Genomic DNA, 23,471 nt, shown 5'->3' with positions numbered 1-23,471 from the left:
TGCGCTTATGCTTTAATACGAAACCATTCTTACTTATTGCTCCTTTAATTTTATCAGAGTTAAATTGTTGCAAATCCGCATATTTTTGCTCGGTACTGTCATTTCTACATAAAGCCATTACATAAGAAGCTGTAAAGTATTGCGTACAAAATATTTTTTTAATAAAACGAACAAAAAAATATTAAATTAAAAAAAAAACAATAAGTGCGAATAATTAGCATAATAAACATAAATCCAAATAAATGTAGATATATCGAAAAACCTAGGAAGGACATGACTTCTTTAGTTAATATTTGCGGTATTTATTTTTTTGGTTTGATTGAAAACGAAACTTTACAAAAGTTGTAAATTTGATTATTTAATTTTCTATTAGTTTTAATTTGAAATATTTATCTGTTATCTTTTCTTTGTAACCGACAAAACTAAGCACAACGATTATTTTCTGTGGCTTTTTGATAATACTAAATTCGTACAACAGCGGTGATATACCTCATGCTTGAAGAATCACAATTTTATTATGTATGTTTTTATTATATGCATCTGTCTGCATATGCATTTATGTATAAATTTTTAATTGTATATTGTATTATTTATTTTATNTAGTTAAGTATTTTTTTTTAAATTTAGTATTAAATGATTTATGCATACTTTATTTGTGACTTTTTCGAATGCACAAAACCAACAGAAGCTTCAAAAATATTTGCCACTGTTAATTTACATATATACTTTTCATTTATGTATGTCTAGTGATACCAAAAATTTGTATGTAAGTTGAAATACATGTGGTATGTAATTAAATATTTGTATGTAAGTCCTTATATGTAAAAGAAGCTATTAAGTAATAAAGATAATACATTTTTATTTACCAGTGTCAAAGAGAAAAAATAATAAAGCAAGTTTGATTAATATGTAACGAGGGTTGCTGATGCGATTAGATTCATTGTATACGGTATTAAACTTCTTTGTTTTTGCAATTATATACAACAGTACTTCTTAGCTTAACATAGGTCTGAATTCATTCCGGTTCTCGTTGACTACGGTTGCTTTATATTATGTGAATAAGTGACTCAATAACCTGTCTGCATTATATTTTATATTGGAGGCTTCAATTGCTGGAGAAGTATTTTGAAAGGTATGAAGGCTTCTTAACTCTGAGTGACTGAGTGGTACAAACCATTTACGGACAAATATATTTTTTATTATATAAATTATATTTGGGGTACTCACAACGGGTCATAGAGCATCGTAAAATCATAAATTTGTATACTAGTTTAAAAATTTTGTTGTTGGATTGCATACTAAAATAAGTTTACGCAAATACAACTCTGATCGCTATATTTTCGGATCGTTGTGAAACCCCTATTATATATTATTGCTGCACGTCGACAATATTTGTGTGGTTGTTGGTAAGAATTTCTTCGCCATCGTCTTCAACAATCAGACCTCTTTTAAGTCCACAAAAATATAGTACATAAGCTAGATACTTCTCTGATTTCAATGTTTATAACGATTCTGAACGCCGCGAACGCGGCCCAGGATTATAACTAAACTTGGTTGAAATTTTTAAATCTAATCACAATAAATAAATATACAAACTTGCGCAATATACATTTTACATATTCCGTAATTTCAATAAAAAGTATGTTTTATAAAATTGTTATACGATTATTTTTTATTTATTTTCGTTTTTTATGATTTTTTTAGACATAAAAGTACAATATATTTTGTTGGTATTAATCATAGTTTGTATTTACGGTAGAATATGTGTGTATATATGTATATTTTCTACGCTAAATGCCGACGGCAAAACAAATATGCATTTTATTATAATTATTAATTTTGTCTTTTTCAATTCTTGTTAATTTTAATTGGAATACAAAAAGAAGTCCGAAAGGAAATCTAAATAGAACGTATACAACAATACAAAAAGTTAAGAAATTTATAGTTTAGGAAAACTTAAAAATAATAAGAGAATAAAAATAAGAAGTTTCAGTGTTAATTGATTGATGATGAAAACCTCGAATGTATGGATTTGTAGTGCTAGACGCGGCTGCGCTATCCAATAGTGTACAGTATAAACTACACCAAAGCATACGCATTATTTGTTTAGAAATTTAAAGATTAGACCGCTAGTCAATGAGAATGGAAAAAATTGTAAATGCTTAAAACAAGTGTTAATAAGCGCAGTTACTAAACATTGCTAATTCTATGTTTTTTTTTATTGTTCTGCCACCGCCATTCACTTCCGGCGTGAGCGTGTGGCACGTTTGGCCGGTGCAGCTGGAGCTGATGTGGTCTCTTCTTCGGCAGCTGTATCCACCGACATCGTAGCACTGGCCACACTTGACGGCGTAGCCGCGTCAAAACGAACTACTTTGCGGCTACGACTACTGGCGGCACTCTCGGCTCGTGTATCCAATTGTGAGGCGGCATCACTTTCTTCAGCGTTAGCGGCAACGGCACGACGTCGTCCACGCTTGGGTACTGGGGACTCTGCAACACTGGCCGTGGCAGCTGCCGCTTTACGCCTGGCTGCTGTACGTTTTTTACCTGCTAATTTTGCACCCGCAAGGGATGTAGCCACCTCTAGATCTGCTGCTTCCGTTGTGAGCGTTTCGTCATCGTCTTCGTGCTCATCATCGGCATCTGCGATAATTGGATTTTGCGGTTGTTGATGTGAAGCAACATTACTACTCGTTTCGACACCTGTCAACGACGTGTGTTGCAATATGTGTTCATCTGTGGCATCGTCGAGCTCTTGCTGTTTTTTGCGACTACGACCGCCTCGAGCAGTACGTCCACCCGCCACAGTTTTCCTCGTTTTCTTGTTTGATTGCTCGACATCGGTTTCAAGCGTAACTACTGTTTCCGTTTGTACTTCCTTTACTTCAGCATCGGTTGGTTGTACTTCTTCGTCGACGTTGACTGCACCCCGCCTAGTACGTCCTCCGCGGGGCTTTGTATGTGAACCAACAGGGTCGTCAGTTATTAATGCTGCCGCAGCTGCTGCTTTCGCGGCGCGTCCTGTGCGGCCGGTGCCAGAGAGTGTTGCTTCTGTCGGAGTAGCAACTGCCTTTGCTAGCACATCGGGAATTTCACTTTCCACGGTAGCAGCTGCTACTGTGGATATTAGCTGTTTGCCACGACCACGTGGAGGTCGTTTTGTTGCCTTTGATTTTGTTGTTCGCCCTTTTTCTTCCACATGACTACTACTGTGAGTTGTTTCCAACTCGGAATGTGCATGTTCCACTTCCGAACGCGATTCTTCTGAAGTTTCTGTGACGTGTAAAACTTTAGCGGTGCGCGTTCGTCCACGAGCCACTGTGTGGACCATTTCAGACCCCTCTGTTTCAACGGTGGAAGCTTTTCGTGTACGACGTATAGGTGTAACTCCCGCCTGTGATGTGGATGTTTCGCTGACTGCGGCTGAACCGAGCAGTAAACGTTTCTTCGGTGTCTCGGCTTTAGCGCGTTCCTCTTCAAGGTACTGCTGCACGCGCGCGGTGGGTTTTCGTTGACGCCCACGACTTGTGGTTATCACTGTTGATAATATAGGTGTGCTCGTTGTTTTAGTTGTAATTTCTGCAACTGCTGCCGGAACCATCGACTTTGTAGGCGTTTTAGCCCTTATGGGACTTCCCTGCTTCAATGAAGAAACAGCTGTTGCTGCACTGATGTTGGTACTGGCTTTTGGTAGCGATGCCTTTTCGATTCGACGCTTGAGATCGACTTGCGCCTCAGCATCTGAACTCTCGTCGTAGTTGCGATCTTGAGCCGCAGCTGCGCGACGTGGACGTTGCGGCGTTGTAGAGGAAGATGAAGTATTTGCACCATGATTGGTGTCCATATCAATGCCAATTCCTTCGTGTATGCTACTATCCATCGAGGAATCGCGCCGCTTTCGACTGAGTGGCCGCTTCTTTGGTGGCTCATCACCAAGAGCTTCATCATTCAAGTTTTGATGCGAATCCTTGCGTTTACGTCTACTACGCTGTTTCGTTGATGTGGCGGTAGGAGATTCAGCCGGTACAAATGTTGGCGTTTCATCTCGAGCTTCCGACTTATTAAACGGCTCTTGTTCATCGGCGTTATGCGACTCCCGACGCTTGCGTAAGCGCTTCGTTACAACCTTCGTCGATGGTTCTGCAACTTCTTCTGTTTCCAATTCTTCAACACCTTCACCTTCGTCAGCAGTAACAGCGTGCGATGGTTGCATTTCTTTTAGAGAAATACGGCGCGTGCGTACAGATTTGTGTGGATTTTTCCCATCAACAACAGTCGGCGGATCATCATGGTCAGTAGCGGTTTCAATTTGTTCTTCTTTAGACACTTTCTTAGTGGTTTCCTCTTCTTTTCGAGTTGCATGTGATTTATTTTGGTTGTTCTTGCCACGCACTGCAGTGCGTTTATGAGCTGAGGATACCTCATTTATAGCGACGGTAGCAGCGGCAGCAGCTCCTCGACGTCCCCGCCGACCACCTACAGAGTCGGCATTTGTATTTGTAGACTGCAACACGGCTTGTTCGGGCACTTCAATTTTGTTTTGAGCTTCCGTCTCCACTATTCCTTCATTTTTGTGAACTAGATTAGGTCCTTCGACTTTTTCATGGTGGTCGTCATCTACTTCGGCTTTCTTACGTCGATTAACACGTGCACGACTTGTCGTAGCAACCTTCTTTAAGGGTTGTTCTTGTTCCACAACTGATTTCTCATCATGAGACTGCTCTATCTTTATATCTCTTGTTTCATCGGGTAATTCCTTATTACTCGCCTTCCGTGTGCGCTTATTTTCCGTACGTTTCGAAGAATCCGCGTCTGTACTATGACCTACTTCTGTTTTAATTGCATCAGAGGCTCCTTCAACGGCGACTTCAGCTTCACTTAACAATTCAGCTTTTATGGCTTTGGCTATGGTAGGCAGCACCGGCACAGTTGTGGCATCATTTTCTCCAACTTGTAATGTCTCCTTAATTTTATGCAAACTTTTCTTTTCAACCTCGTCTATTGTCTCATTAATATTAGATTTATCAGAAGTTGCGTTATGTCCGCGTCTTCGACGTTTTGTGCCAAGGGATTCGGAAGTGACTGAAGTTTGGCTCGATTCGGAAAGTGTCGGCTTACGTCTGCCACGTTTTGTAGCAGCGGACACACTTGACAATTCGTCAGTATCACTATGTTGTAAATCCGTAACACGGTCACCGATGACATCTGTTGCCTTCGCCACACGTTGTCGCCTGCTGATGTCGCTTTTTATTATGGCATTTTCCGAATCAACATGTTGTTGCTCTTTGCCAGTAGTGGAACGTACAACTTCCTCTATATGATCGTGGTCTAATTTCTTCACGTCATTATTAATGTTTCCACTATGATGTTCCTCTATACTTTCTCCACTATTTTCCGATGCGACTTCGATAACATTTTCTTCTGGAATTACTATTTCGGTCTCTTCAATTGGTATCTCTTGTATTTCTTCTAGTGGCATATCCTCGACCAATTTGTCATGACCTTGACGTCGACGTTTAACTGTTGGCAGATCAGAGGTTGAGACCTCAATATGCTCAAGTGGTGTGTCAGCACGTCGACGTCCACCTCGCCGTCTGGTTGTTGTTGTCGGTAGATGATCTTCATCATGTGTGGAGCATTGACTGGATTGGGAGCCCTTACGAGTGCGCCGTTCTCGCTTTGGTTCATGCACTTCCTCAGCTTTACTGGTAGTCTCAGTAGTATTTATTTCTTCATCAAGTTCAGTAGATGAAGCCAATTGTTGACCTGTAACATTGTCCATAATTTCCAAATGATCAGCGTACTTAGTTTCTTTTTTCAATTTTTCACTTTGGTCTGGTAGTACAATCTCCTCACACTTATCAGATTTAACATCATTTGCCGTTTCTGCGCTCTCCGATATGCGTACCTCATAGTTTACTTTTGTGTAATATTCTGGTTCTGTTTTGTGGCGTGTTGAGCGTGCAACAGCTGCTTCGGGTGTCGTCGCTATTCCAGCGGAAGATTCTTCATGTTTACTTGTTACAGGGATAGATTTTTTGTCATCTGAATATTCCTCAACTAATATACGCTTTGCAATTATTGTCGTGGACACCAAGTCGATATTTTTTTCAGTTGTTGGTTTGGATCGAGATGGTTTACGACCTCTGCGCTTGACAAGTCCTTGTGTTTCAACGGATGCTTCTCGTTCCTTTTCCACTATCTCTATATTCTCGCTAAGTACTGATGTTTCTTCGACCGACATATTTGAAACATATACTCTGCTTTCGGAAGTTTTAGAACTTTTACTTGCTGATAATTGTACTACATCTGTGTTTCCTTTTTCACCTTTATCTATGTGAGTTTGAGCTGTAACTTTATCCTTAATTAATGATTTATTTTTATTCACTTGAACTTTACTGCTAACTGTTTCCACCGTATCCTGCGCAGCATGTGACATTATTGAAGGAGTTATGATAAGAGGTGTAATTTCAGTCTCATTATTTGCTTTTCCTGCTTGTTTGGAACATGAAGGTTCCTCATTGTCTCCAATTACTTTTAATTTTTCTTTATTTACTGGTGCTTGTATTGGCTCATCTACGATTTCTGCGGCCGTTACTGTCTGCCCTTTCACTTCATCTGTTATTTCCGTATTTTCTGTTCGTAAATTTTGAAATTGTTTTGCTTCTTGATGCAGCTCTTCAATTACTTTGATTTCTTTTGTATCTTTGTTAGCGTGTTCAGTTTCCATCGTTATTGGTGAATTTGTAGAAGAAATAGCCACTTCTGGTACCATACATTCATCAATATCAATTCGATCAGCTACAATCGAATCTTTATTGTCGGTGGTGTCAGCTTCTTCAGCAGTAAGAGTAGTAGATGTGGGGATTTCTAAATCAATTACTGTTTCGACCGTAGCAACTTTAGTTGGCTCTGTTGTAATTATTGTTGCTGGTTCTTCTGTAATATCTTCTGCATCAGTGTGAAGTTCAGTTACAGAGGCTTGCGGTATAGCCTCAATTTTAACAGTATCTGTGATGATAGCTTGGACCGTTTCATTATTTGGTTCTTCTACTTCATTGTTTGTATCGGCTTTTACGACCGGCCCCTCTTGCCCTGCTCTAGCTATGGTAGTTTTTGTCGCTACTTCGGGCATTTCGTTGTCGTTATCCAATTCTGTTTCCGTCGATACGGCCAAAGTAAAAGTTTCATTATCCGTACTTGTGTTTGTATCGAGTGGTGACTTTTCATCAATAGAGACTTCCAGTTCTTCAAAACCTGTAGTTTTCACTTCCTTTTCGGCAATTTCGCTTTCACATGAAACGTCCGATAAAACTTCTGTGTTATCTATTGGAGCTTCGTTACTCAAAACTATTTCCTGGTATATTACGGCGGATCTGTCAGATTCTTCCTTATTTTCGATGAAATCGGTCTTCTTGCTATCATCTTCTGTTTCGGTTGCTTCTGAAGTTTTGATAGAATTGTTATCTATAGACACTGTTGCGGACTCAGTCACGTTACACTGTTTTAGTTCGTAGGGCGTGGTGTTATCGGCAGTGTTCGTTTCAGCTGTACTTTCGGCATCCTCTTCAATTAAATCAAATATAACGCCTTGTGTTGTCTTAATTGTGGGAGTTTCATTTGGTAGCTCTACGGTTAAATCAAATATATCACTCTCGTTGAATCGTTCTCCAGCAGATAATATTTTATTCTCAGCGCGGAAAGATGCTGCCGATGATTCTTCACGTGTTTCGGGTACTTCAAGACTAACATTATTGGGCACTTGACGATCTCCTTCAGAATCAGTTTTGTTTTCATTTGCTTTATTTATTGATGATCCGGCTTCAAATTCTTCAACTGTTGTGCTATCAAGTGCTTCTTCTAGATCTTGTTTTTCAGATTTTATTTCTGCGATGCCAACAGTTGATTGTACTTCTGGGTTAGCGACTATATGAACTGTTGAAGATATCGATATTTCATCACGGGTCTCCGCTGTTTCTTGCGTAATGGGTTTTGTGGTTGCTGCAGCACCAGTGTCTTCGCTGCATTTTTTATTTTCTTCTTTTGTTAATTCTGTTGGGGTAATTTCTTCCACGGTGGTACCCTCATGCTCTTCTTTTAACTTATTTTCAATATATTCTGATTTCGCTTCATTTATAATTTCTAAAACATAACTTTCAGCTGTTTCCTTAGATTTGCTTTCCTCTTCAGCAGCTAAAGCTCTAAAAAGTGCATCATCAGAAGACCTGATTGTCTCCCGGCCACAGTTGCTACCAGTGGCTGCTGGATCTACATTTTCAGCCTTGCTTACATTATTTTTCGATTCACTTGCCCCAGTTGCAACGTCCTCCAAACATTCGAGTTCACAGACATCTACTATATTCTTTTCTACATTTTTCGTATTTATGGTCTCAGTTTTTGATTCCTCAGCTGAGCATTTAGCTTCATTTGCAATAATTTGACCGTTATCTTTGTCCTTTAATGAAATTTCAGCATCGACATCTGGTATTGAATTCTTATCAGACTCAACCGTGTCTTTTTCAAACTCTTTTCCTGACGTTTCGAATGAATCTGCTTCCATTTCACTCGCATTTTCTGCTCTATCCAATTGGCGTTTAACATCAACTTTATCATCTTCAACATTCACTGTATTATTCGATTCATTTGCAGAATTTGCTTGTTTGTTAGGCTCAGATATCAAGATTGTGACCTCAGTTGCAACTGCTTCTACGTTTTCTTCGATAATGGCCGGTTGTTGTTTCGATTCCTCTAATCTTAATTTTTCTTCCTCAAAATCAAATGTTACTTTGGGTAAATGCAGCTCAGCCCCTAGGGTTAGACGACGACCATGTATTATTTTTTGTGACCGCGATTTATTGACTTGATCTGGTGTCGCCGCACGCTTTCCTCGGTTGTTGCTTAACTTATTTGCACGGAAATTGAAAAATTCTGAATCATTGTCTTTTGATTCAGTAGTTGTTCCGGAAGGTTCGTCCTCACTTGCATTTGTAGTTTTTATTTCAGTTGCATGCGGAGAAGATTCAATAGGCTCTTCATCGATTTTCATTACGTTGTCCTCTGTAGTTGCCTCATCTACTGGCACTTCGTCAACCTCTACTACGGTGTCAATTACCGTGCGCTCTTTTTCTTTAGTTAAGCGAGTTTTTTCAATTGACAAATCAATAGACACCTTTGTAATGAGTTGTTCAGCGCCCATACTTTGCCTGCGCTCCCTTGTAGATTGTATTAAACTTCTATTCGGAGTGGATGCCCGCATTTGTTGACCTGCAACATTTTTGTGTAACTGGAATTTACTGAATTCCTCATGAATGTCACATGGCTTGGTAGTCACTTCCGCGTTTGCTGTAGATTCATCATCTAACTCAATGATTTCTTCCTCAGGTGTTATTTTCACACTTTCAATTGGAGATTTAACTTTAACTTCATTTGTGTCAGTTTTTTCTGTTGCATTTATATCTTCTTCTGGCTCAGAATCACTACTATCAACAAACATTATTGGAATTTCTTCCGCGTCTGGTGATTTTTTAGCATCAACGCTTTCTCTTTTTGCTTTATCATTTTCATTTCCTTCTAATTGATCTGACTCCGTGTCGCTTACCACTAATGGTTCCGAGAACATTGAATCGGTTGTCTGATCAAGCAAATTGATGCCGCTAATTTCAGCATTGATAGGCGTAACTGGCCGCAATATTTCGTTTTCGTCAACGACTATTGTTGACGAAGATTTAGTAGTTTTCCTTGCACTTGCCTGTAATGGATCAACCATTGAAGACACCGCACTCATGTCTGCCAGCAATTCCTCGGTTGTATTAACGCCACTTATTTCATATAGTGATCCAGCAATTGGATCATGTGTTGCCTTTGATGCATTTAACATTGAAGTAGACGCAGTAAATTCTTGTTCTTCTACAACTGATTTGGTCCCTTGTTCTAAATTATCGACCCATTCCTGTATGTCGGTTTTAGGTAAATCAGAAATCACGTCTGTTGCTGAGAAGGGTGATACAGCAACGTTTGACTGTTGTTTGCGAGCATAGACCTTCTGTGGAGGCGTCTCATCCAATGTGGTACGCAACCCCACCATTTCATCAAATGTCTCTTCAGCAGAGAGATTTCGTTTGCTAGCTGTTGCCTTCGGTGGGTTATCACAAATAGCTGCCGGTGTCTCGGGTATATTCACTTCGACTACACTTGGGTCGACAGTTAAACTTGTATCTTTTTCAATTTCTATACTTGTTAAACGTGTACTAACGGGCGTTTTGTAGATTTCTTCCAAAGGTCGTTGACTATTACTATGTAGTTCATATTCTGTTCTTGCAGCCATCATAATTTCAGCAGATGAGTCCGAACTGGGTTCCAAAATGGCACTCGCCGGATCGGCTGGAATCATAATGTTTTTAGCACGTGGCGTTTTGAAGAATTGGTCTAGTTCTTCGGCTTTATCGTCATATTCGGCATCTAGTTTAGTACGTTTGGGCGTCTGCAAGAGTTCCCTGACACCAGCCAGTTGCGGTGTGCTGCATGCTTTGGGCGAGCGCAACATTTCGCGCATACCGCTATAATACGGTGTGCTAGTGTGTTTTGGAGTTTTCAATAACTCCCGCATTCCGACAAAGTCTGAATGAGGCTTAGTTGATGAAGAGGGCTCATCGTCTTCACCTGTTGCTTCAACGTTCTTAAAGTGTGTTTTCGCAACTATAGGTGTCTTCATCAAATCGGCTAAACCTGCTACTTGTTCCGCATCATCCTCCATATCGTTTGTTGCTGAGTCAATTGTAGGTGTACGGAGCAGATCTCGTACACCAGCCAACCTTTTTGTTTCACCGCAATCTTTCGGTGTTTTTAGTAGCTCACGCATGCCGACCATTACGGGTGTTTTCGGAGAATTTTCTATGTCGGTATCCGCAATTCTAACAGTTTTACGTTGAGTTTTAGGTGATTTCGGCTGTGCGTCACTCGGTACTGTTGCTAAAATAGAATTTACGAAAAATTAATTGTGTTGCAATATACTAATATACTTATTTGCAGAACTAGGTTGGAGATATTGCATTTTAGTTATAAAAATGTATATTTTTTATACATTATCTATTTTACTACGCAATTAATGTAGTAAAGCTCATATATTCGGACTTTATAATTATCTCCAATCTAGCACCACTGATAGGACATTTTACTAAAAAAAAAAAAAACAAAACAAAGATTATTTAGAGAAAACATAAATAGTTCTCCATATTTAGGTAGCTGAATTAACCATGGCATAAAATACCAACCATCACTATGTTCCACGACCTCTTTTCCGTATTCATAATCTGATTCATCACGTATTTCGGCATTTTTATCTGAAGTTAAGCCTTTACATTCTTCCATGCGTTCTTCTGTTTTTCACCATAAAAAATACTACTATTAACATTTGTTGCATTATGTTTATTAATAATTACCTTCATGAACTTCGCTAACGTTATATGAGCTATCTGCTACAGCTTCTTGTACTTGTGTTTGTTGTGATGTAGGTTCAGCTGAAATTATTGCGCATTTTATAATATTTTCAAAATATTTTCAAAATTATTTATAAGAAATTTAAGTAAGAAATCTTACTTTCAGTTTCAATTTCAATCTTATCGACATCTTCATCTAGTTTCCCAGTAACACAAATGGCTTCGGCTATAAAATGAAACATATATATATTTATAAAAAAAAAATATTGCACAAATTGCATTTAACTTACTCCCATTTATGAACTTGTCTGCCTTCTCACACTCATTATTTGATTTATCTTCCACAATTTCTTCTTTTTGCTCTTCAATATCCTGATTCTGCATATTAATTTCTTCACAAATGTTCTCCTCTATAACTTCAGGATCGTCTTGCGCTGAAATTGTATAAAAAATAATTATTCATATATAACATACAAACTTTTAAAATATACCACTATTTTTAGTTTTAACGTCTTCCTTATTCTTCTGAGTTTTCACAATGTCTTGCTGCCCTTCTAGAAGTTTGAAAAAAGTGTGTTCAAAAACTGTGCATAGTTAATAACATAATTTAAATTCTTACCAGTGGTTTCTTGCAAACGTTCTTTAGGTTCCTCTTCAATAATTGCACCCATATTTTCAGTGACTGAGGTTTCAGCTATTGTACCTGGGCGTTTAGAACGCGAACCACATTTAATTGGCGTTAATACCTTGTCTGCTGCTCCTTCGTTGTCTAATGCCAAAGATGAGCGCCTTCGAGTAATACGCTGTGGCGTGTAGTTAACTTCAGCAGATGCCGAAGCACGTCTTCGGGTTGTGCGCCTTGGTGCATTATCCGTTTCAGTAATGATTTTAGGTGTAGGTGTTAGCTCAGGATTTGCAGAAGCTCTACGTCTTGTGCTGCGTCTAGGTGTGAATTTGTTACCTTCAGCAGTATTTTGTGGAGTCTCTGCTTTTATTTTACTCAAACGCGGCGTAATTAGCAATTTTTGCACACCTATCAACGCTTCTGTTTCGGCTCCGACAGCAGATTCTGCAGCTGCGGCACTAGTTGATGCCTTAGGGGTGCGCATAAGGTCACGTAAACCAACAAAGCGTGGAGTCGTAGAGTCCGATTGCTTTGGGGTGCGTAACATATCTCGAATGCCACAGAGATTTGGACTTTTAGGCTCGAAAGAGGGTGTTATTTTAGTCTCATCGGCAGTGTTGATAGACATTTTTTTGCATGTATCGGCAACACGTACGTTATTTTCTTTCTCACTATCACTATTGCGGTCACTGTTTGCAGGTATTTGATCTTCTTGTATTGGTTTTGTTTCATTCTGTACATTAGAATCCGGTTCAGACACAGCAGTGATCGTTTTGCTGCTATTTGATAATAGTTTAATTTCTTCGGCAACTTTTTCCGCATCTTCAACTGTTGTAACTGCCACTTCGGATTCTAATGGTACCGTTTTACATTCCTCAAATTCGTTTGCCGCGCTATCAGTTTCTTTGCATTCAGTTGTAAAAACCTCTGTTTGGTTCGCCACAATTTCTTTGTTTTTATTATTATCACCTATTTTTTGTGTATCGTTATCAGCAACACCTGGTTCAGTTAGTGTGATAACAACAGCTGTTTGAGAATCCTTTAGAATTTCTGCAGCGTTATTTTCATCAATTTTCGACTTATCAGCAGAACCTTCTTCATTGCTGACATAATTTTCAACAGTTGTGTGTACCATACCTTCTACAACGTCAGAGGTTGACACGGTCTCAGCAACAGTTTCTGCCTCCACTGCATCAGCTCCAGCCAACTCTGTTTGGATGGAAGTTTCATTTTCTTCCGATACTGAGTTCAATATTTTTGCAATATTATTTGTATTGTCTGCTTTTTCATTTCCTGTTTCACATTCATCGGAAACCATTGACTTCTGAACTGCAGTGCTTTCAATGGTAGAAGCATCAAATTCACTTGGTGTAGCTTTAGATGTAAGAGATAGTAACTCTGTTTGCTTTGAACTATCATCTATATCAGTTGAGGTTATTTCAGACTCTGTTACTATGAAGTTTGAGTCCGTGAAACTCGCATTTTCTGGTGTTTCTGGTTTATCCTTTGAATTTGGTACTACTGAGTTTGAAGTGGAAGATGCTGTCGGCTCATCTGTGTTAGTTGCTTCCCAATCTTCGGCCTGTTCTATATGCTGACTAATTTCGGCATTAATATTGACAACAGTCTTGATATTATCCTTGGGTGTGACATCTTCCGTGTCGTTACGTGATTTTTCTTCAATTGCTGCTTCAAATTCGTTTCTTACTTCAATGTTTGAAGAATGTGCATCTTTACCTAGTTGTTGCTGCAATTCATCGGATTTATTCAATACATACTCAATCTCCTCCAACAACTCCGCAGTGCCTTGAGACTCGGCAGACTGTTTAGGCATGACTTCCATATCAATTTTTTCACTTGAAGAAGGTGATGATGTAAGTACATTATCTTTTTCTCCCTTAGTACTGCTTTGCTGTTCTTCCGAAACATTGCCGCTTATCTCATAAGCGTCCAATGTTTCAATAACCTGATCCTCAATCAATTTCGATTCCTGTGGATTATCAACTTCAATAGTACTTTTGTCGGCAGTAGTTTTGACATCATCTGCTTGCTCCCCTGTTGAGTGAGATGCAAACGCTTCAAGAGTTTCAATAGTATTTTGTTTTTCGATCTGAACGGTGTCTTTTGAAGTTTTTGAACTTTCTTCTGTTTTAGCTTTTGCTTCTACGACTTCAGCGAAACTCTCCGATATGTGTTCGATAATTAATTTGTCATCTTTTTCATTAAAATCTTCTGAAAGATCCCTTTTGTGAGATCCAATTCTGGTTTCTGCAACATCGACAGTTAAGTCAACTGCAATTTTGTCTTCACTGGTCAGTGGTCTTTCTGGAGAAAACGTCTTATTCACTTCCTGGTTTTGTGATGAAGAAGCGTCTAGGGCGCAGGATGTTGAAGGATTTGAGGTTTTAATTTGCACCTCTTCCAACGAATCTTCGACCGTGAATGTGCGACTTAATTCGTCAACTTCAGTTTGCTCTTCCAAGGAAGCTTCTTTCTTAACTTCTTTTTCGGTAATATCGTCCACCGTTCGAACATTCTCCCTCTTCGGTGAGCTGATGTCAGTCGTTGAATTTGGACTGCTATTTTTGGGGCTCATCGCTGCGGCTACCAAGCTGCGAGCACGCGAAGCTACTCGACTGTTGTTTGGACTTTTGGGTATAAATGATTTACGAGCTTTTGCTGCCAATTTCGTAGCAATAGCTGTTGGTGAATGCTTACGTGGTGATATAACCGATCGACGTGTTTTCGAAATATGCGATGTGAGGGTTGCGCCGTCGAAGGATTTACGAACTCCACGCAGAGGAGAGGTACGTTTTGCTGTATTTAAACGAGGCGCGGAAAATGGAACTTTTCTATTTTGTGTGAGGCGTGTTTGTGATGTTATCGAGGGTGTTATTACATGTTCCCTGTCGGTACTGGCACCTATTGAACTGCGCGGTGTTAAAGAGCTGATATTTCGACGTTGTGCTGCAGCTACACTTCCTGGTGAGCCAATAGATATTCGGCTTTTTGATGTTGGCGGAGTTAATTCAGCAGTACCAGATTGTTCACGCTTTCTATAATGAGCCGGCGTGGATGTTAGCTGTCGAGCTGGTGTTGTTTTACCTAGTGCAGCTCGCAGTGAGGAATTTATTTGCTTCTTAGCACTTGTTACTATGGCACGTTTCAATAGGGATTGTGGTGTACGCAATGGTGTAGAGGTGAAAGGTTTCTTTCCGGTCGGACGCTGTGGTGTCTTTGTGGTAAAGTCGGTGCGAATTGGCGAAGATGTACTAGGTGCTGGCGAATCATCTTCAGATATTTCAATAACAGCGGTTGATGAATCACTAGTTTCATCTACACTAATAATTGATTCAGCACTTTGAGGGGATGATTCAGATTTATTGAATGATGTTTTCAATGTTAAAGTCTTTGATAATAAATGAGCCTCCACTACTCGTTTCGAATCTTCTTCCTTTAACTTATCAGAAGTGATTGAGGTTGCTGAAAATTTCACTTGGCTGGGTAGTGTTTTATTTCCTTTGTGGGTCAGGCGATGTCTCGGACTGTGGGGTGCCAATTTACTAGGCGTAGTCAAATCGATTAAATGCATAGAAGAATTTTTAACAAGTACTCGGGCGCCTTTCTTCGATGTTGCAGGTGTAGAGAAATCAATAAAATCACGACTTTCATCGTCCGCGTCGTCAGAATTCGAAAGCATACTTTTCGGAGTGCTATAAACGCTCTTAGGTGTTGTAGAGATTGTGGATGTAGGCTTGATTACTGCTGTAAACGATTTTTCGATACGTATACCGGTTTCTCGTGGTGAAAAGGATGTAATCACCACATCAGATTGCTGGCAAAATGATAGCATACGGAGTTTCTTCTCGGTGCTTGTGTTTTGTTTATTTTGTGTATAATTTATTAAATTCATTTTGGGTGTATCCTCTAATTTAACCAAGGGAGTACTGGCAATGATTGGCTCATTTTTTTGTGGCTCGGGTGTAATACTACGTCGTTGAGCATTTAAAGTTTCTAATGTTGTTTTGCCGTCAGCACTGTCTTGTAATGTGGTATTGGTTGGCAAAGTCTCTTTGTCTTCCACTGACATTTCTTCAAACCTTCCGTTCTTATTAATAGATTCTTTTTGTGTAACTAATTCGGTTGTTGCAGCTTCCTCAACTCTCTCAGATTCACTTATACTTGGCAAATCAGAAGATGTATTGCCCTCCTCATCGGAGTTAATGCAGTACGCAAAGCTTTAAAAATATAATATTTTCAAAATTCAAACTTTTTTGAGCAAAGTTATTTGTAAATTATTTATTGATATTTAAAAGAAGGATAAATTGTGCATAACCAGTTGGGAAATAGGTACAGAACATAAAAGGTAATTAAATAGAAATTATTCCACTTGTAAACTCATTAAAATGAGTCCCTTGTAAGTTTTACGTAATATAGAACGATATGCTGAACGACCACTTAGTAAATAAACGCAGTATTGCCCAAAACTAACGCACCAAATTTTTTTTTATATCAAAATTCTAAATTAAATGAATATCTGATATGTTTGCGATATATTAACTCTTAAGTATTACTCCTAAACGCATCTGAACAAAGTTCTGCCAAAAATTTTAGATAGATAAAACCTCATATGGTGTTACTAGTATTAAAATATTCAAAAATACAATAAAAACACAATACTCAAGAAATAAAATATTGACAAATATCAAAGTCAAATGTGAATTCTTTAGGATTACTTTTTTGCCAAACAACATATGTATGTATGTAATTCGACATTTTAAAGTTAACAGAAGAAAAAAAAAAATTTTAAAGAAACTACTGATATTGAAACAAAATTTTAATTTTGCTTGTAATTTATTAAGGGCGGAATATTAAATTTGTTCTTATATGTAATATATTGGGTAGTCAAAAAAGTCGTTTCATATTTTTTTATTAGTTACCAATCACATTGTCATACCATATAGTGTTGGAAAGCTTAAGCTTCATTTAACAAAAAAAAGTGAAATTCAGGGAAGTTGGAAAAAAGTTCCAGCTGTTCAAAATTTAGTGAAAATAATGAAGAAAAATCTCTATATTTTGAAATTTTTGTATAAAAAAGGGAAGAAGTTTTACACTGTTGGAATAATGTCTGTAGCGGAAAAAAGGCAAAAAGTAGTCGACCAAAATGGTACATATTTGTCTTTTATACAAAAAAACAAAAAAAAAAAAAAGTTGAGTTTGATTAGAAGTTCGAAAAGACTTTTTCGACTACCCAATATTACGATTTGAAGGATTTAAAAAATTTTTTTAAGCCTAATAAAGACAAATTTTCGTTCTTTGATCACTGAATAATCCATTCAGCACAAATGATAAGTCTTGGCTGGAAAAGTGACTTCAACAAATTAGTTTTTTGGCTAAACATAAACTTCTTCTAATAGACGTCGTGTTTAAGAAAAATTCAAGTCTTTTAGTCCGAATATAATTTTCACTTTATATTCAAAACATTAACCAAAAAGTGTTCAGCCTATCCATAAAGGATGTTGAGAATTTGTGCTATCTTTCTAATGTTTACACAACGATTTTCAAGCGCTGTTTCAATGTTAACGCCACCAACGACGAGAGGTAGAAGATGCGCATGATGTAAAGTTCCAATGGCTTTATTGAATGCTTTGTGCCACTCAAATACCTGTGTTCGTGATAAGGTCTATTTACGGAATAAGAGTAATATGACGATATACCGATATTTTAAAAAGCGTATTGCTGTCATAATTTAAAGAGCTAATGCCATTAAGATGGAAGCACCATAGGTCCAACCACAGTAAAATCTGATTACACGGTAAAAGTATGGTGTTTTAAAGTGCTGAGCTCCGATTTCAACCAATTTTTATTAAGATTTTTCAGAAATTTTGCTATATAGTTAATATGAAAATATTAAAAATAGTATTTGAAAAAATAAATAAAACAAACCTTTTCGAAAAACCGGATATTGTTTTTCATAATTTTATGTAGTAAATATCTTAAATATGTGTAAAAATTATCTAAAATAACAAACTCTGAAAATATTAGAGCAGAAATTTAGCCTTTGCTGATACTGTATTGAAGTGTAAAATACCACCAGCAATAATCGAAACAATTTCATATTTTTATATTAACCACAGTATATATATACATTACATATCTAGTATATATAATATATATTTTAAAAATAATGCTTTTGTTCGAAAGATATATTTTAATTACCTGTTTGTGTTAATATATATGAATTGGGGACATTTTAAAAGTGTGATTTAAAAAAAAAAAACCAATATTTTATAACTGTACTCTATATGTATATAAACCGTAAAAATAGTAACTTATAATTTAGGGAATGAATACTCACTTATGCACTGTGAATCTTTTATCGACTTTCCGATGATGCTGTAAATATTTATTGGTTATAAAAAGTTATAAAGGTTATTCATCATAATTTATGAAACATCTTACTTTAAGGTCGGGACAAGAATTTGGTGCTTGTTCCGGTACCGCTATCAATTTCTGAGGTGTGGAGCCTGTATCGTTAATTGTAGCATCTTCTTCTTGTGTACTTTTATTGGTAGCAGATGCCTCTAACGACTTTGGAAACTTCCACAAAAAAATTCTATCCAAGATCTTAATACGACTACCGTCCAAAAGAGGCCGCTTCAGTGTTATAATTTGTTCATTTACACTTATTGGATGGGCTTCGGAATTATTGTGAATTGTTACCTATTTTGTAAATTAATCAAAACAAACAATTAAATCCATGACCCAAGAGCCATAACTAAGAAATATTACATACAATTGAAAATAACGCCAATTTGACAATACTATAGAAAAATATACATATACGCTGACAAAGTGCCGACAGCGAAGCGTCGCCATAGTGTTGGTTAAACTTGCTCACAACTTACCCTTCCGAATGCATCGCACTGTATCTCGCAATGGACTCCGATTGCACGAGGATCTTCCAGCACATAATCACAGTTCATGTAGTATCCAACAGTAAATTTGCGTCCTTTTGCTTCAATTATATTCTCTGATGTTGAAGCATCACCAATGCCGCCGGCTTCAACCCCTGTGGCCTCTGTCGGCGTCGCTTCTGTCGCGTCTGCAGCTGCTGCATTGGACAGACAAATAAATTTTGCTCCATCCAACGCCATGATCTGCCGTTTTTATATATTTTAGATTTACACTATATTCACATTAAATCTTTTATCGAAACGTTCCATTAGAAATCTCGCATAAACAAAAAAAAAAAAAAAACAGTGAACACGAAAACCGATACAACCAAGCCGAACCGACTGCGGCAGCGAAAAAAAGAAAGCAAATTTTTCTTGGCTATTCGTGACTATTGAACTTTCGCACTTATTTTCAAGCTTCTTTTTAAAGCTATATAAACCGAAATTTAAAGTTTTTATGTTTGCACAGTATATTCTATATTTTGCAGCATTTTCTAAAATTAATTAATTTATTTTTACCAGTCACAGCTTCCCTATCGGAATTTTCTATAGCTGCGTTTTTACAAGAAAAGGGACGCGCTCGTTCACTATTCGTTTCCTTTTGCTATTGCTATCTGCCTTTGTCAATTTGCCTCTTCTTCTTATTACTAGCTTTAACATGACGTTTATTTGAATTTTTTTTAACCGACATCTTGATACAATGAATATCAACTCTGTAGGCAGGTCTGTTTGTTTTTATTATATCGACTTACATCAGGTCTAATTTTTTTCTCAAAATTTTCACATAAAATTGAAATACGAGCTCTTTTGTTAAGCAGTAGCATGCTCGTTGACTTTTATTATTCCATTTTTATACAAGCGTATTATATTGTATATATACAGGTGTATTTTTTCGAATATGATTCAGTGTCTTACGAAAAATATTATTTTACTATATTATATATATTATACTATTGTATAAACAACAATTTATAAATGTATTTCTATATTATAATGGACAATTTTACTAATTATTGCTACTGTTCTATATTTTATTTTTTAATATTACTAATTATAGAGTATTCAATATAAAATAAACCAGCGAACATAGCTATTACCAATTCTGTATTATCCATTTTGCTTTCTTCCGTATTGTCCCAACAACGAAAATATTAACTGTTAACAGCGCCATCGGAAAGTTTTTCTTTTTGTATGACATTATTTTCAGAACATAACTTTGAGGTATCTAATTTACAGCTGACATATGAATTTTGTTTATTCTTTGTTCCGGCGATTTGTACGAAAACTGTGAAAACTTGCGTTATAAAATATAATATTAAGAAAGCAAATATGGATGCAGAGACTTCACGTAAAACTTGGGAGCTGGAAAACAATATAAAAACTTTGCCGGCATGCGATGAAATTTTTCGTTATGATGCTGAACAGCAACGACAAATTCTCGATGCGAAACCATGGGAAAAGGATCCACATTATTTTAAGGACATAAAGATTTCGGCTTTGTCCTTGCTAAAGATGGTAATGCATGCCCGTTCAGGTGGTACACTAGAGATTATGGGTCTGCTTCTTGGAAAAGTTGAGGATAATACAATGATTGTCATGGATGCTTTTGCCTTGCCAGTTGAAGGCACTGAGACTCGTGTTAATGCCCAATCTCAGGCTTATGAGTATATGTCTGCTTATATTGTTGCAGCCAAAGAAGTAGGTCGATTGGAAAATGCAATTGGCTGGTATCATAGTCATCCCGGATATGGATGTTGGTTATCTGGAATTGATGTATCAACACAAATGCTTAATCAGAATTATCAAGAACCATTTGTTGCGATTGTAGTAGATCCAGTACGCACAGTGTCGGCAGGCAAAGTTTGCTTGGGAGCGTTTCGTACGTATCCAAAGGGGTATAAGCCACCGAATGAAGAACCTTCTGAATATCAGACCATACCTTTAAATAAGATTGACGATTTCGGCGTACATTGTAAACAATATTATCCACTTGAAGTGACTTATTTCAAGTCCGCTTTAGATAGAAAGCTATTAGATTCGTTATGGAACAAATATTGGGTGAACACACTGGGTAGTTCGGGCTTACTTACCAATACTGATTATACAACTGGACAAATTTTCGATTTGTCAGAAAAGCTTGAACAGAGCGAATCGAGTTTGGTGCGTGGACCATTTGTAGTTACAGGTTTGAAGAAGAAAGTTACTATAATACTTAAGAAATACTAATTTTATGTATTTTTTTTTTGCTAAAGGCGCTGAAGGCAGCGAAAAGCGTACGGAGGATAAACTATCGAAGGCCACTCGTGATTGCAGTCGCGCATCTATAGAGCTAATTCATGGTTTAATGGCACAAATTGCTAAGGACAAATTGTTTAACAAAGTTGGACTTGGGGAAATAAGTTTGAGGAACCACTAATGAATAATTTGTTAACAGTAATTTTCAAACTACAATAACAAAATAAATGGAATGAAATACATATTTTTTTTTACAAATTTTTATATTGACGAATATCATAATGTCGAATTTTCTGAATCATATTCATATAACCAAATTTATAGTCTCGTCAGCTCAGAAAACATATGTACATAAGTAAATGGTCAAAATAATAAGTACATTCCATGCAACATGCAATCGTGGTTAAATTTTTAATGTTTGGTGAAGCAAACGAATACAAATCTGGGTCAGATTTTATAAATTCAATATGGCAATATATTTTATGGTGAAAGTAGAAAATCGGCTCAAACAAAGATGTGTCTTTTCTTAATTGGCGGTCAGTCCCCCGATTTGAATTCAGTTGAAAACCTTTGGGGGGAGCTGGAGCAATGGATTGGGAAACAATCATTCCAAAATAAAGACAATTTATGGAATTTTGTCCAAAAAAACCTGGTATGAGATTTCAATTCATACTTGCCGCGAACTTATTTCCTGCATTCCAAAACGAATTTTAAAAGTAATTGAAAATAATGGCTGATATACATACTACATATATACTGATGAAAGAAGTAAGCAAAAAATAGGGCTCAGAAAACTGAAACTAATACATTTTTAGTCTCAGATACCTGATGAACTACTTATTATTTTGTCCAGGCATTTTTCTTTCAATTACATATCTTCTAACTTGAAGTTCATATTTAAATTCTTATAACTAATCACTTTACTTTTTTAATTTCAATTATAAAAGAAATGAAAGGTAAGATTATTTTCCTCCAAACATGAATAAAAGTGAATTTATTAGTCATTGAATACCACACGTGTGTGTGTACATATGTATACATCCTATCCCTATTGCCCTACAATCTACAAAATAGAGATACTCATCATACATGTCTATACATACATATGTACATATGTATATCCTGTAAGTCACCTATTGCTAAAATGGATATCATGCATCATATATAAGCTCCCTATTCGATTAATCTAAGGCCTTTCACACACGTTTTCCACAAGTTGACTTACATTTTTCAATGCTCTTTAATATGCACACATACATATAGCACTTTTAAAGCAACATAACTTGTCATTCCAGAACCATCCGCGTATAAAATAAATTTGTTCGCAGCTCTTGGGTAGTTCATAGGAACCAGTGGGATAAAACTTGTAAACCCACCGCTCCCCTTTGGGATGACATGGAGCAATGTATACTTTTTGCAGACCGAATTAGATTAATAAATAAAAAAACTATATTATCCATGCCGTTCCTATTTTTGTGCTGCATGAATTCTAAAGAGGAAAACTGACAGTGCTTAAAAAAAAACATAAAATGTGTTTATAATATTAATTCTTTAAGACTTTCATTCATAATCCTACCCACCATTCAACACATACACATACATGCATATGTATGTCAAATGTTAGTCATACGCCATGTATGCAAATATTGAACCAACTGTGTTTTAATTTTYTTTTGATTTTTTAAATTATTACCTTTATACTTTTTAGTAGTTAAAATATGCAAAAAAAAAAAATTTAGATATCAAAATATTTTATTTTGTTTGTCAAAAGTGCTCTGCACCTTAAATATTTTCATTAAAACTTGTCTATGACGCTACTTGAAACAGTTACATAAATTTTTTGTCCAATAACAAATGACTATAAGAACCCCTGCCAATTGCAATCGACTAATTAAGTGTTTGTGGTACTTTGGATTAACTTTTTGTTTCATAACTTATGTAACTATTGTATATACCAAAACAGTCGACCAAAAGTTACATAGGCATTGGTAAGTATGTGCATTTCAAATATATTAATGTATTAGTACCTATCCAAGAGTACTTGCGACGATTCCTAGGCATACCCTGTTGAAAAGCGTAAAGCTACGAAAGCGCAAAATTACGAAATACCTAAACTTTTTTTACTTTCTTCGTGCGTGCATACTGTGTTGTTTTGAAAGTTCTACAGCTTCATAAATAGCTATTTCGAGGGTTGTAATTTGGGTTTCAAGCTAAGCG

At 36.9% G+C, this 23,471-nt stretch overlaps 2 protein-coding genes across 3 annotated transcripts; one reads left to right on the top strand and one right to left on the bottom strand.

The window, feature by feature from the left end:
- Positions 1–1,675: 1,675 nt before the first annotated feature.
- Positions 1,676–19,607, bottom strand: LOC108969931. Of its 2 annotated transcripts, XM_018934955.1 has the most exons (10): positions 18,972–19,607; positions 18,526–18,786; positions 18,422–18,459; positions 12,058–16,301; positions 11,930–11,992; positions 11,729–11,872; positions 11,599–11,664; positions 11,442–11,519; positions 11,274–11,378; positions 1,676–10,971 (listed from the first exon to the last, which is right to left on the bottom strand). In XM_018934955.1, the coding sequence occupies exons 1-10, from the start codon at positions 19,218–19,220 to the stop codon at positions 2,240–2,242; spliced, it is 13,980 nt and encodes a 4,659-aa protein (XP_018790500.1). In that variant the 5' UTR covers positions 19,221–19,607; the 3' UTR covers positions 1,676–2,239. The 2 variants fall into 2 exon arrangements, with proteins under 2 accessions (XP_018790500.1, XP_018790509.1); XM_018934964.1 differs by lacking the exon at positions 11,274–11,378.
- A 558-nt stretch (positions 19,608–20,165) lies between these two features.
- LOC108969940 (COP9 signalosome complex subunit 5) lies at positions 20,166–21,496 on the top strand. Its single transcript, XM_018934978.1, has 2 exons — positions 20,166–21,204; positions 21,272–21,496. Exons 1-2 carry the CDS (start codon positions 20,211–20,213, stop codon positions 21,433–21,435), a joined length of 1,158 nt encoding a protein of 385 aa, XP_018790523.1. The 5' UTR covers positions 20,166–20,210; the 3' UTR covers positions 21,436–21,496.
- The last annotated feature ends 1,975 nt before the right edge of the window (positions 21,497–23,471 follow it).

The sequence above is a fragment of the Bactrocera latifrons genome, unplaced genomic scaffold, assembly GCF_001853355.1.
Source record: "Bactrocera latifrons isolate USDA-ARS-PBARC rearing strain unplaced genomic scaffold, ASM185335v1 scaffold_106, whole genome shotgun sequence".
Lineage (NCBI taxonomy): Eukaryota > Metazoa > Arthropoda > Insecta > Diptera > Tephritidae > Bactrocera > Bactrocera latifrons.
Note: the sequence above shows the minus strand (reverse complement) of the source record. Positions and strands in the feature narration are given on the sequence as shown.